The sequence below is a fragment of the Pteropus vampyrus genome, unplaced genomic scaffold, assembly GCF_000151845.1.
Source record: "Pteropus vampyrus isolate Shadow unplaced genomic scaffold, Pvam_2.0 Scaffold2, whole genome shotgun sequence".
In the NCBI taxonomy this organism is placed as follows: Eukaryota; Metazoa; Chordata; class Mammalia; order Chiroptera; family Pteropodidae; genus Pteropus; species Pteropus vampyrus.
The window spans coordinates 20,200,745-20,214,391 of record NW_011888783.1 but is presented as its reverse complement, the minus strand read 5'-3'; the positions used below and the strand labels follow the sequence as shown (position 1 = coordinate 20,214,391).

The 13,647-nt window shown below is 37.1% G+C and overlaps 1 protein-coding gene across 1 annotated transcript in view; it reads left to right on the top strand.

Moving 5' to 3' along the window:
• Positions 1-13,647, top strand: part of CERS6 (ceramide synthase 6) — a 272,206-nt gene that overhangs the window by 86,685 nt on the left and 171,874 nt on the right. Inside the window, exon 3 of the mRNA XM_011358174.2 lies at positions 3,442-3,572. Within this exon, the coding sequence (XP_011356476.1) occupies positions 3,442-3,572 (131 nt within the window). The remainder of the gene's footprint in view (positions 1-3,441; positions 3,573-13,647) is intronic.

Here is a 13,647-nt window from a genome sequence, read left to right as displayed (position 1 = left end):
GGGTATTCCAACTATAAAACAGATAAGAATGTTTATCACCACTGTACTACATTGTACTAAGTGTTTCAATGAATTAGCAAATACATTAAGAGAAAGAAAATAAAGACATAAAAATTAGAAAGGAAGAGGTAAAGCTATTGCTATGTTAAAAAAAAGTACAGTCTCTATATTCAGAATAGAGGGTTCTAAATGTACCTTAGGTCTTCCTTCAAGAAGTATTGAGTTCCTACTAAATTCTAGGTACTGGAGAAAAAAGATACTAAAAATTTCCTTTGTTTATAGAGTTTATATTATAGTAATATTGCTATTATATGACTGGAAAATTAAGAGAATCAAGTGAAAAACTGTAACAAACTATGAAATGTTAGTACAAAATTAGTAGAATCAAGTGAAAAACTGGAAAATTAAGAGAATCAAGTGAAAAACTGTAACAAACTATGAAATGTTAGTACAAAATTAGTAACCACATATATATGCAAACAATAAGCAGTTAGAAGATATAAGAAAATTACTTATTTATAATAGAAACCAAGAATATAATATCTTTAGGAATAAATGTAGCAAGTATGTACAAGTTATGTGAGGAGAATTTCAAACACTGTTGAAAGACATAGAAGACAAATTGAATAAAGATATCAATTCACTCTGTTAATTTAAGAATTTAGTATAATCTCATTAACAATACCAACAGGTATTTTTGTTCAATCATTTGTCTATTTTAAAATTAGACAAGCTAATTCGGAGGTTCATAAAGAAATAAGGATTTCTGAGTAATCCAACTGGCATAAGTAAAATAGAACAATGGAAGGCTAGATTTAACTTCTCAAGGGGAAAAGATTAATGATGGTATTGGGCTATCTGGGTAGCCATTTGGAAAGAAAGAAAGTTAGATTCATACCTCCTGCTGTATACTAGGGTATATTCTAAATGCACTTACGATTGAATGTAAAAATCAAAACTGTAAATGTGGGAGAATTTCTTGACAATTTGAAATAGAGCGTTTCTAATTCTGACCCCAGATTCAGAAACTATAACAGAAAAGACTGATAAATTCAAATATGGTTTTTAAAAAAACTCATGCGAGTAAAGAACAAGATAAAAAAACTCATGCGAGTAAAGAACAATTTTAAACACAAATAACACATTGGTGCAAAGTATGCAATCTGTGGTATGAACAGTTCTAATCACTGTAATAAGTGAAGAAATTCTACAAGTCAGTATAGAAAATACCTATAAATCAAGAAAAAATGAGCAATAGATATGAAAGGGCTTTTTATAAAAAGGAAATACGGGTGATTTTTAAAACACATGAAAAGATGCTTCTCTCGTTAAAAAGGAAATCAAATTAAAAATATACTGAGATGCAACTTTTTACATATCAGATTGGAAAAAAATTGAGAAGTCTGATAACATACTCTGTCGATAGGGAATTGGCAGATGGGCATTCTTGCTTGTGAGAGGATAAGTTGGTAAAATCATTAGTGAGAGTAATTTTTCAACATCTAAATAAATTGCAAATGCATAAACAGTTTGCTATGTTCATTTCCAGGAATTTATCCCTGTATATTAAATGGCCTGTATAAAATGACCCATGACAAGGTTATTTATTGCAGCATTGTTTATAGTAGTGGAAGTGGGGGAGCTACCTAAATGTCCATTAATAAGGGAGTGGATAAGTGAATTATGGCATATCCTTACAGTTCTACAAAAGAAGGGTATTCTGTATATTTCTATATGAAAATATTCCAAGATACATTATAAAGTAAAAAACTCAAAGCTCAGAATGATATATGTAGTATGTGACCATTTATGTGACAAGGAGGAATATAGAAATATATATTCAAATTTGCTTATATTTGCATAGAATACTTGGAAAGAATCTGATTTAATGATTGGTTACCTGGTAGAAAGGGGTGGGGTGGTAGGAACTAAGAGAGTAGGAACAAAGTAGAAAGGTGAAACTTTGGATAATTTTTAATTTGTGAACCATGTGAATGTTTTACCTATTTAATAAACTTAGAGAACAAATGAAAATGAAAAAGGAATTCCTCTAGGCAAATGGTGTAGCCCAGGTATATCGTAGGCTGTGGATTTTCTCTTTCCCATATTTTTTAATTAATGAGACACAAAAGGAGAGTGTAGATAGTGTCATGACAACTAAAAAAAAAAAAAAAAATAGAAAACACCTCCAAGTACACGCCTTACTTAAAGTTGGCAAACAACCTTTATGGACACAAGCTCAGCACATTTTGTAACCTCAGTCATAACACTAAGGTCATTGGCTGTGTTTCCTGTGTGTCTGACACCTTGAATTGAGAGAGATACTTTAAAAAACGTGTCATGTGAACCATCTACCCTTACAACTTGAAACTTGAAAGCTGGTCAGCCTGTCTGTGTACCCCGTTTTGGGTTATTTTCTATGATCATTAAAATCTTAATATTAAAACAATGGTAGAATAAAGAATAGAACTAACATAGCTTTCTTTTGTCGTGTGGCAGGTCACCTTCACAAAATTGTGGAGGCAGAATGCTCTCTAAGATGCCGAAAAGAAGGAAAGGACAGGAAAAGGGAGAACTAATATTTACTTGGTCCTCACCATCATTCCATTTAGGTGGATAAGTAACCCTTTCTTTAACAGATGAGGAAACTGTGAGTCAGAGGTCATTGGAGCGAGGAATTGAACCTATGTATGTTGTCTCCTAATGATACAGAAATGAGAGAGAGACAGAACGGTACTATCACTTGGCAGGCATAATTAGTGTCTCTTTCCACTTAACCAAGTTTGCATCTTCAAGTAATGCATAGTCATTGTAGAAGATTTCATGGGGATTTGGTGAAAGGAATGACCAGAAAAAGGAATAGATGAAATGTGTGAAGAATGGAGAGGGAAGAGAGAAAAGGAAAAAAGAGAAACATATTTTGTAATAGAATTGGTACCCTGGGCTAAGGTGTGGTATTTGGGGATTATTCGGTGCTTTTTATTATACTGATATGTGATAATTGGGAATAGCTTTTTTTTTTCCCTTGAGAAAGTGACATATTTGAATGATAAGACCTCTTTGCAAATTTACCTAAGGTGGCCTTTGACCTCTCTGCTACAGACTTTGTTGATCAACTTTGTTTTGAAACTCCTTTTCTTAAAGCCTAATGGAGATGACTCAGCCAGTTGGCTATTCCATTGAATCTTTGTTGCTGGTAAGAAGTGCAAGCATTAGAGCAAAATTCATATTTTTCAATGTTGTTTCACAATGAATAACTTTTCTTGTCATAACTGGTTATTTATGTTCACGCTGCTAATAGAAGCCCAGGTCCTCAATGGTAAATGTAGAAATCTCAGTAGCAAATAGTAAATACAGAAAAAAAAAAATCTCATATATAGAGAAGGGCAGGTCTGTTTATAGTGAAGATGAAAATGATTTTCCTGGTACCTTGTTTCATAGCATCCTGACGAAAAGAGATTGGAAGGGCTTTCCAAGCAGTTGGACTGGGATGTTCGCAGCATTCAACGCTGGTTTCGACAAAGACGCAACCAGGAGAAGCCAAGCACACTGACGAGGTTCTGTGAGAGCATGTAAGTTGCTATTTTTCTTTTTGAAAGAAAAACCTGTGTAAGTACTCATAGCATCCCTGAAATGAAAAATAAAGGCTTGGTACAGGCTCCAGCAGCCCCTAAAAAGCATGTCATCTAGTGGAAAAAAATAGTCCACAAAAACTAGGGGAAAAGTAGTTTGTAAAAATTTGTGATTTCCACTTTGGATGCGGTAAATGAAGTTTGCTTCCACATGGAGTTCCTACAAAGTAGGAGGATTACAAGGCCTAAGGTGGTATTTTCAGTCTCCTTTGAAATATAGCACTAAAAGACATTACATTTATAGTTTGAATTTTAATAGAGCGAACTTTGTCACGATGTTCTTTCCACTGATAAAAGCTGAGATACTAGCATATATTATCATAGGGTCATGACAATGTCCTGTGTTCCTGGAGATTTAAGAAATGGCTGTATTATATTCCTTGGTGAGTTTAATGAAGTATTGCTTGAAAGTAGAGGATGGAATGAAAATCTCTTCCATGTCTAAAATGTGAACTTTATGGTGTGTAAATTATATATCAATAAAGCTGTTAAAAATAATAAAAGACCCACAGAGAACTCTTCCAGCACAGTGATATTTTGAAGCAGTAACACTCAATGCATTTATCTATAGGAAACTTAGATAAAGAAATATTGAAGCATTGAGCACAAAGGAAAGATTCTGCTTCATTGCTCTGTTTGGTTTTCGTTCTCTGGGATATGACTGTGCTTTTGTCCAACAGTTCTTTCCTTTGGGAACTTTTTCCTGACACCTGGTCATTTAACAATAGCGCTGTGAATGTAGCTCCCTCTATTGCAGGCTCTTTCTATTTAAGGTTAAAGTTACATTTTCAAGTTTAACTTTCACTTATGCCAAAAAGTTATTTTGGCAATTGTAATCTAAAGATTAGAGGGAAATCGAATCTTATAGGAGAAATGAAGTGAGAGGCAGAATAATATTATAAATCCCAGGCCTGGATAAATATGAGGAGCATAAATAGGGTCTTTGGGAGGTCAGAATATTTATAAAATGTAGAAAAACAACCTAGTAGATACAATCTGCAAAGCCCTTCCTATATTTGAAGTTAGTGGCTGTTTATGGAAGAAGGATTTATGCATCTAGGCTTCTGCTCAGAAGCTGGAATTGCTTCTTGGCCTGGCCCTGTCACACACCCAAAGGGCCTGGGCTCCATCGTTGAGCTGTGGGTCTGAGCGGATTGAAGTTTGTTCTCAGCACATGTCCACATACTGAAACTCATATGCTATATTCCCCTCCTCCAACTAACTTCCTTGGTAACTCAGTGCCAGCCCTTTCTATACTATACTGAGTCTACACCAGTTTGTGTAGGAATCAGCCACCTGGATCTGGTTAAAATGCAGATTCTGATTCAATCGGTCTGGGAAGGCAGCTGAAATTGCATTTTTAACAAGTTCCTGGATGATGATGCTGGTCCATGGACCACACTCTGAATAGCAAAGCTTAGCACTATCCCAGTGTCTTTGTCGCCTCCCTAGATTCAGCTGACCTTCATCTGCATACCACAATCACCAGGATGGTCATAGTTACAATTAGTTAAAAATATATCTCAAAAATTGCTAAAGGCATGATAATAGGAAGGCACAGCGGGGTCCAAGTAGTGCATAAAGATACCAATTATGATCTCTTTCCTCGAGAAACTTACAAGAGTGTCAGGGAGATAAGATGTAATATCTGAGTATCTGTGGGTTAATGACGGGTATTAAAAAATGACCAGATATGTGTGCTTGATAATCGGTACGCACAGTCAGTAACTAAAGATCAACTGTGGGTTAGCGCACACACGGGGGTTCCTGGGATTAGAACTGAGCCAATACCAGTGGCCTTTGACCTCTCTGTTGCAGAAGACTGTGTAGATGAACTTTTTCTTGAAATTCTCTTCTTCCTTGGCTTCTGGGTTGCCTCCAGATTGTCTCCTGCCTTTGCGAGAGCTTTTGTTTGCATCATGGATTCCGTATTTTCCCTACAACGGGAAAATACAGAATACATGATGGGCTGCCTCTCCAGATTCAGTCTCAAGCTCTTATTTCCCTCATTCTACCTTCCATCCTCTGTGTAGAAGTTCTTCACCAACTTCTGCCAATGCCATGTGTCCAGTGGAGATGTTTCTTCTGAGGCATTGTTGTGCCATCTCCAACTGAAAACTCCAATTTGCTCACACTTCTGACTTTCCTTTTTCTCCTACTGTTTGTATGCCTCCATTCTATTACAGGCTGGAAACTTAAGCCAGTTGGTCACTGAGATCCAGTAGTTCTTTGTAAAGCCGCTGCTATGGCCCTGATCCTCATTGCTCTCATAGGTTTTGTTATTTATCTCATACTCATAGATATTTTGTTTTTTACAAAAAATTACATTTCCCTAAAATACTATTATCTCCATGGTCTACTTTTTTAAAGCCTTACTGATTTTTCTACAACTGTAGGATAAATATTAGGCTCCTTAGCCTGATAGCTATAGTCTGACCTTTATCTGTTTAATATCAGTCACTCGAATGACCCCTTCCTTACAGAGGTCTGTCTTTACACTGTCTAGTCTTTGTTCATTCCCATCTTGATTTGCGCTGTGTTCCTAATGTGAAATACCCACATCCCTCTGCTCTGCCTTTATCCCTTATCCATTCTTCAAACCCCAGGCCCTCTTGGAAATGTGGCATGTCTGTACTTCTTCTAAATTCTTAGGGTCCTTATTATAAATGCTAGTAATTTAATACTGAATCACATGCATCCTTATGTGGTTATTTATCTTTCTTAGCTTGTCTGTATTTTTTCACCCTAATTATATCATGTGCTTCTTGAGAGCATTTTGTTTTTCTTGCATTCTTCTCAGCCTTTACCTCAACATATAGACTCTGCTGAGTAAATATTTGTTCTATGACTATATGGTAAGATGGCATTGCTTTGGAAGGATTTGCTGATCTAAGCTGGCATCCTGCCCCCTGAAATGAAGAGTGTGACATACATTGAGTTAGCCTAAAATTCATCTGGGAAAATTATCGAACTGTGGAAGACTCCAAGACAATCTGAAAGGCAGAAATTCAGGAGGAAAGAATGGGATGGCAAAAGAGTACATTTAGCTAACACCGTGAAGAATAAAGAAAATTATATTGGTCTATGTATGCATGCATGTATGTTATAGTTATTTGCTCATCAATTTAAAAAATGATCTGGGAAAGCTGTTCCTAGCCAAGGATGCACTTCATTATCACCTGGTAAGCTTTCGAAAATACACTTCCCAGGTTCCACCCTGTCTGATTCGGTGTTGTCACCCCAGTGGGGTCTGGACATGTCAATCTTGGACGAAACCCAGTGAATACTTACAACATTCATCCCTGCTTAAGAAGCACTAATCTCTGAAAAGAGATGACTGCTTATCAGAAATACTGAAAATCAGATTAGAAAGCAAGACAACACAAATTTGGTGCTTGTAGATTTAGGGACCAAATGTAAAGATTCTATAGTTTTTCTGTTACATAAGTTACTATTTTAGAAAATATAGAATACCTTCACGGGAATTGTATTTTATCTTTTGCCAGTGTACAATAGCACCGACATACATGCCAAACAGTTTGTAGTCATCTGCTGGTGTGTCCAATTTGGGGCACACCCATTTAATGCAGAAAGACTGAGTGGAAGAAGTGGTTCAGCAACTAACATGTTGAAACATTGACGTGATACTTTTTTTCTTCATGCTGTTGTCAGTCATTTATAGCTGTGGGTTTTTTTTTTTTTTTTTTTTGATGACTGTTTCTTCCAGAAGCATTTAAATCCGTATTGGCAACTGAAATAGAGATTTTCATGAGTGAGTGAAGAATTTATAAAAATGAAAAGTCATGTGAGACATTTGGGGAGAAACTGGTTCTGAATAGGAGCCATTCAGCTGGGGGATCCAGCTTTGAAGCTGCTGAAGCTTTGCCTTCTTCCTCCACCAGTTGCATCAGGATAATGTAAAAGTAAATATCTTCAATAAAAAAATATCTGCCGGATGAAACAGGAGGGGGCAGAGAAAAGTTTTTGGAATAAATGGCTTCCCATTCCTTTGTGCCCTACATGTGCTCATTAATTTTGAATATTATACAGTATGATTAATAGCAAACATCTGAGAGTAAATATTATAAATGTCTTTTATTTAAGCAGTCTCCAATTGACTGGACAGATAAATCTCTCATACGATAACCTGAAAATATAGGGCAAGGAGTAGTCACACCTCATAGAATTGTAGTGATTAATTTGGATTGAAGTTTGCTTCATATGGAGGCTTGTTGTAAGATGAGAACCCCAAACTGTCTTTTCTTTAGGAATCCCATTTTCAAGTTGATGTTGATTTAAACTACCCCCCAAGTATTGCCATACTTAGATGTTTCTGTTCAACGGCAGCGCACTGACCAAAATCTGGGAACCTTTTGAAATTATGAGTTTATTTATGCAGAGAAGCACTGTACTCTTCTTAATTTGTGATTCCATTGAACTAAGGATAACAGCAGTGAGAAATGAGTGGCTTAACCAATTGTATTCATGCCACGAGCTTGGTCACTGTTTTTATTTGGTAGCTGTTTTACTTGGACAAATTAGCAGTGCTGTCTTGTGACTTCAGTAAGAGAATGGAGCCTAATAATTGAGGGGCAAAAGGGAACACGGTTGTACAGGAAACAACAAATTGGGTCTCATATCCTTTTATTTCAGATCAGTCTTTGATCTGAGGAAATCGTATGGTGACTTTATGCAAGAAGTTTTCATAACCCAGCTACCTGTTTGAAAAAAAAAAAAACTGAATATTTATAAGCTGTTTTAGACTCTTCCATATATTCCACATTCTGGTGATGGACGAAATTTTGCCAAAGAGAAAAGTCAGCTCTGATTATTTTTTCCATTAGATCACAATGTGAACATCATTTACAAAGTTTGCTACTAAAGTTCTCTAGAAGATTGATGCAGTTTTAGAAGGGGATAATAAGAAAGTATTGTCATCTAGAAAAATGGCATCTTCATTTTTTCAGTACTGAAATACATGCTCAACACTGTGTTGATGCTGACCATGAATTTGGGGAAAAATTAATCGTAAAGTTGGAAGACGACCTCTTAATTCTTGAATAGTATGGAGTTGAGTCGTTTTGTTGTTATTGTGATGGTGGTGATTATTTTCCATTAATATAAAATAGTCCTTGAATCGATGAACAACTTCTGTCATCCAAAGTACATTGGTACAGGCCTAGTTATTTAAATTTGGTTAAGTCAGTGAATGTCTTGGTATTTGAGACTTCTTGACTATTTTAAATAGTTTTAAGTTGGTGGCTTGTATTCAGGTCAGTTTTAACTTTAAAGCAGAAGTTAGCAAACTTTTATTGTAAATAGCCAGAAAGTAAATATTTTAGGCTACTCAAATTTTGTCACAATTACAACCTTGCTGTAGTAGCACAAAGACAGTGATAGACAATGCAAATGCACATGGCCGAGTTTTAATAAAATTTTCTTTATGGATACTGAAATTTGAATTCATCATTTCCTGTGTCATGAGGCATCATTCTTAAAAAATTTTTTCAACCATTTAAAAAATTTAAAACTATTCTTAACTCATGGTCTGTACAAAAACAGATGGCCTGCTGGATTTGGCTGGCAAGCCATGGTTTGCCAGATGCTTTAGGATTACCGTACTATTAACAGTTTTTTTCAGTTTCAAGAAAGAAAATGTGTTCTCATAGCACCAAGCATAGTCATCTATTGCTCAAAGTGTCACCATGAAATAGAAACATTAGGACAGTTCTGTAATTAGTATGCCCATCTCTAATATTCCTGGGACATAGTGCCTTGATGCTGTATAGTTTCATTTAGCTCAGTTAAGCCCATTTTGGAGTTATTAGTATTCTTAAGGCAATATCACTTTTATTACAGAAATTCTGAAGATTGATGAACTAGACCATAGACAGTCTACTTTTTTTGCCTTGATTTTGAAATCTTTCCCCTTCTTTCTACTCCAGACCTACCATCTGTGGCAAGTGAACTCAGATTTTCTAATTAGATCAAGCCTCTCACATTCCTTAATGGCATATGGCCAGGCCTCCAATTCACGTGTACTGGCTAATTAAGGAAAACAAATTTTTGCTAAAAATATCAGAGAGGCCATACTTTGGTCAAGCTGGCTATATATTCAGTATTGCTGCTCAGTTTTATTTAAATCCTTAATTTCTCAAGGCCTTGAAGATAATTTTTCTAATAATTTTATTCAACATGGAATTGGATAGTGATGAAAAGGACAGACTATGTAGAGGAATAAGTAAATTTATTAAAGCCTAATATTCTTATTTCTGCCAGTGTTGAATCTATATGCCATTTCTCTTTGTTGTTTAATCTATTTTAAAAGTTATTCTGATTTAGAACAAAGTCATGAATACCGTTGCAATCAACTTTGATTATTAAGGATGTATAAAAGTACACATAATGTTCATAAAATTTTGGGAAAAGACACTGTTCTGCTATAATATAACATATACGTTTCTAAAAATTTGCACACTATGTAAAACTGCACAACCAACCAAAATAAAACAACACAGGGTTTATGAGAAAAATGAGTCAGGGTTACAACACTGAAAATCTTCATTAGTGGCATCAAAAAAAAAAAAGATAGGAACCTAATAAAAACAGTAACACAGTTTTATAAATGTTAAGTGGTTAAGAGATTTATAGACTATCATAAATATAGCACTTTACCTTGAAAAAGACCTGAAGTTTGTTTATAAGTTGGTGTTGGTGTATTAGTTTGTTAGGGCTTTCATAAAAAAAATGCCACAGACTGGGTGGCTTAAACAATAGAAATTTATTTTGTATACTTCCGGAGGCTGGAAACCCACAGCATGTTGGTTTCTTCTGAGACCTTTCTCCTAGTCTTGCATATGGCCACCATCTCCCTGTCGCCTGACATGCCTTTCCTCCATGCACACTCACCCTTGATGCCCCTTCCTCTTCCTATAAGGACACAAATCATATTGGACTAAGACCCTACACTTATCTTCATTTAACTTTAATCGCCTTTAAAGGCCCTGTTTTCAAATACAGTCATTTCAGAGTTCAGGGCTTCAACATATGAGCACTGACGGGGCACAATTCAGTCTGTAACAGTGTTGGAAGGATTACAGCTCATAAGTTTCTATGAAGTGGTAGAAGGAGGGTGATCCAAAATTGGAGAGAAAGTTGTGACGCCAGAGAGATGTGTCTTGTAGCACATGTGGTTAGAGGTAGCTTAGAGATCTGTGAGGGGGGTGTGTGTGTGTGCGGGGTGGTGGGGGGGTTCCTATATTCCTGTACTGCTTAGGTCAACTCAGTGCAGTTTTCTGCATTCATGTAGTGCTCCTGGCAGATGAAATCACACATAAGCAAATATGAAATTTGCGTTATGTGCATATAACATTGGAAGATCTATTCACAGTTTTACAACAAGCCTTACAGCAAGACTGATGGCACAGCGTAGTGGCATAGTGGGTGAGCTCTAAAGACAGGCTGTCTCTGTTCAGGTAGTCTTTTCTCTAATAAAAACCTGTGGGGTATTTGGGACAGGTGTTTGGCCACCTGAAGCTTCAGTTTTTTTTCTTTGTCGAATGGGCATATTGATAGTGCCTACCTCATGGGATCGTTGTGAAGATTAATTGAGTTAATATATGTAAAATGTTTAAAAAGGTGTCTTGCACATAAAGAGGTAGTGAATGTTAGCTACTGTCAACAACGCATTGTTGTTGCTCAAGTTGATTTAACAAGAGCAGCAGCAGCAGATAGCTAGTATTCTGTCAGAACCATGCACTGGCAGTGTGGCCCCCTCAGAGTTATGGGCACATTATCTAGCAGAGGCAGCTCTGGTGTTGGTCATTTTGGGAGGAGAGATCCAAGGAGATGCAAGGACAACAGATTCTCAATTTAGAACAAAGCTCTTTTATTCTATGGAACCCTAAAAAGACAGAATCCATGCGAGTTCACAGGGCTGTCAATTTGGGCTTTGTAAGAAAAAGATGCAAAACCCGTCTAAATTCAGAGCGCCAAGGTCTTTCGCTTGCTGATGTGTATACATGACAGAAGTGGAGGAGAAAAGGTGTCCTACTTCAGCAGGGAGCGGTGCCCGCTGTGCCTCTAGAAGCCAAGGCTTTTGAAGCACCACATGAGAAATGTCAGAACACATAGTGAATGTCTTTGAACCACAGAGATTTAAAATTTGCCCAGGCGATTCTGAGGAGGACACAGCTTGCCTCTGCCAGTAGGAAGAGAAGGACAGAGTCTGGAGCGCAGCAGCACTGGCTTTAGTAAAGCCACCTCTCCTAGAGCCAGGACAGTCCGATTAACCTTAGGACGAGTCAGCATGGCTTCTGGGTATAGGAGTTTGCTGTTATGTAATATTTATTGGTTACCTCCTATGTGCAGATGAAGGGGCTAAGGAGGCTGGTGATCTTGAACATTTGAGGATGGAAATGAAATGTACCAGGTTTATGTCCTGACTCAAGCTGTTACCCTTAGCGAGTAGTTTAACTTTGGTAGGTCCCAGGTGCCTTTTCGGTAAAGGAGAAATAATTCCTATTTATAGGGTCATTCTTGGAGTTAAATGAGAGGGTTATGCATAATGTACATCTCTGCACTCCTGGTTCCTTTTTAACTGGGGTTGCAAAGTTAAATAAGCCACAATTTCTGACCTGTGGGACTCACGGGGGCAATTGATTCTCCTTATTAGTAAAGTTGTTCAATACCTCAGATAGGGAGCTATAACCTGTGATTATTAAGTGACGTGGCTCCTTTCTAGGGCTTCTTTATTGCCCCAGCCATTAGGTTTTTCTGGATCTTGTATCTTAATGTACCATCAGGAGAACTAATTTTAGATTGTTGAGAAGGAAGTGCTTTATTGCTTCCTCTTGGGAATCCAGTCTGGCTTGCCTTTTCTTTCTCTTTTCTCCATCCTACCTTCCTTCCTCCCTACCTCCTGCTGTTACAAGGGCAGATGCCTTCTGCTTCCTTCTGGCTATTTGCCCTTCTGCCCTTCTGTGATTAGCTCATGGTACACATCACTTGGCCAGAGGCAGACAGGAGGCTTAAAAGAATCCTCAATCATTACTAATGTGACTGTAATTGTCCTAAAACTTGATGCATTGCACATGACTCCCAATGAATATAGCACCTAGAAATATAAGACGTGAACGTGTTTGTGTGTAAGATGGTGGCGGTAAAGGGCAGGCATTTGGACAAAGCAGCAGGAGGCCCAGCTATCTCCCCTTTGGGAAGATTTGAGCAAAATTCAAGTGACAATTGGGGAAGCAGATCTTTCAGTTTATTTGTAGGCCTCACCAAATCTGAATTCATAATGAGTCCTCCATGAGATTGGAAACATAACTAAAAGCAATTAAGACCAATTACTTTCATTTTAAATGCAAGTCGAGCTGCTGGCATTGTCTATAGGGCTGTCTTGATTTGAGAGAATTAAAGTATTTTAGAAAAGTTACTTTAAATTTGGACAAGTATTTCTTATTTTGCTTGTATACCATCTTGTAGCAGTTGCTGACTGTTGGGAGGCTCTATACTGCTCTGAGGGCTCGACTATGTAAAAAGTTAATGATACTGTTCTGCAAAGGGTATACCGCACCATGTCACACAGGTCAAGGTTAACAGCAGAACTGGCATTAAAGGTTAGTGCTCAAGTCTTGGTCATTTCACTTAATTCTGCATGGATTCTGATAACATCTGCACTCCCTGTATTTAGCCACAGATATAATGAAATTGCATATTTTCATTTTGCATATGATTCTATAACAGTAAGTTGGTTTTTTTTTTTTTTTGCAGATGTACTGAACACCTAATGTTGATAGGAGACTTAGACCCTGAGCGGGGAGGGGAAAGAGATGTTTATCAAGATTAAGTTCTATTCTGGATATGTAATGGGGCCTTGAGAGTTAATTCTTAAAACCACTCTCTGTAATGTGTTAGATATTAAAAGATTTTCTTACTCATGAAGAAAGCGAAGCAAAGAGAGGTAACTGACCCAGTGCCGCACAGCTAGTAAGCGACAGAGTTGCGATTTGTA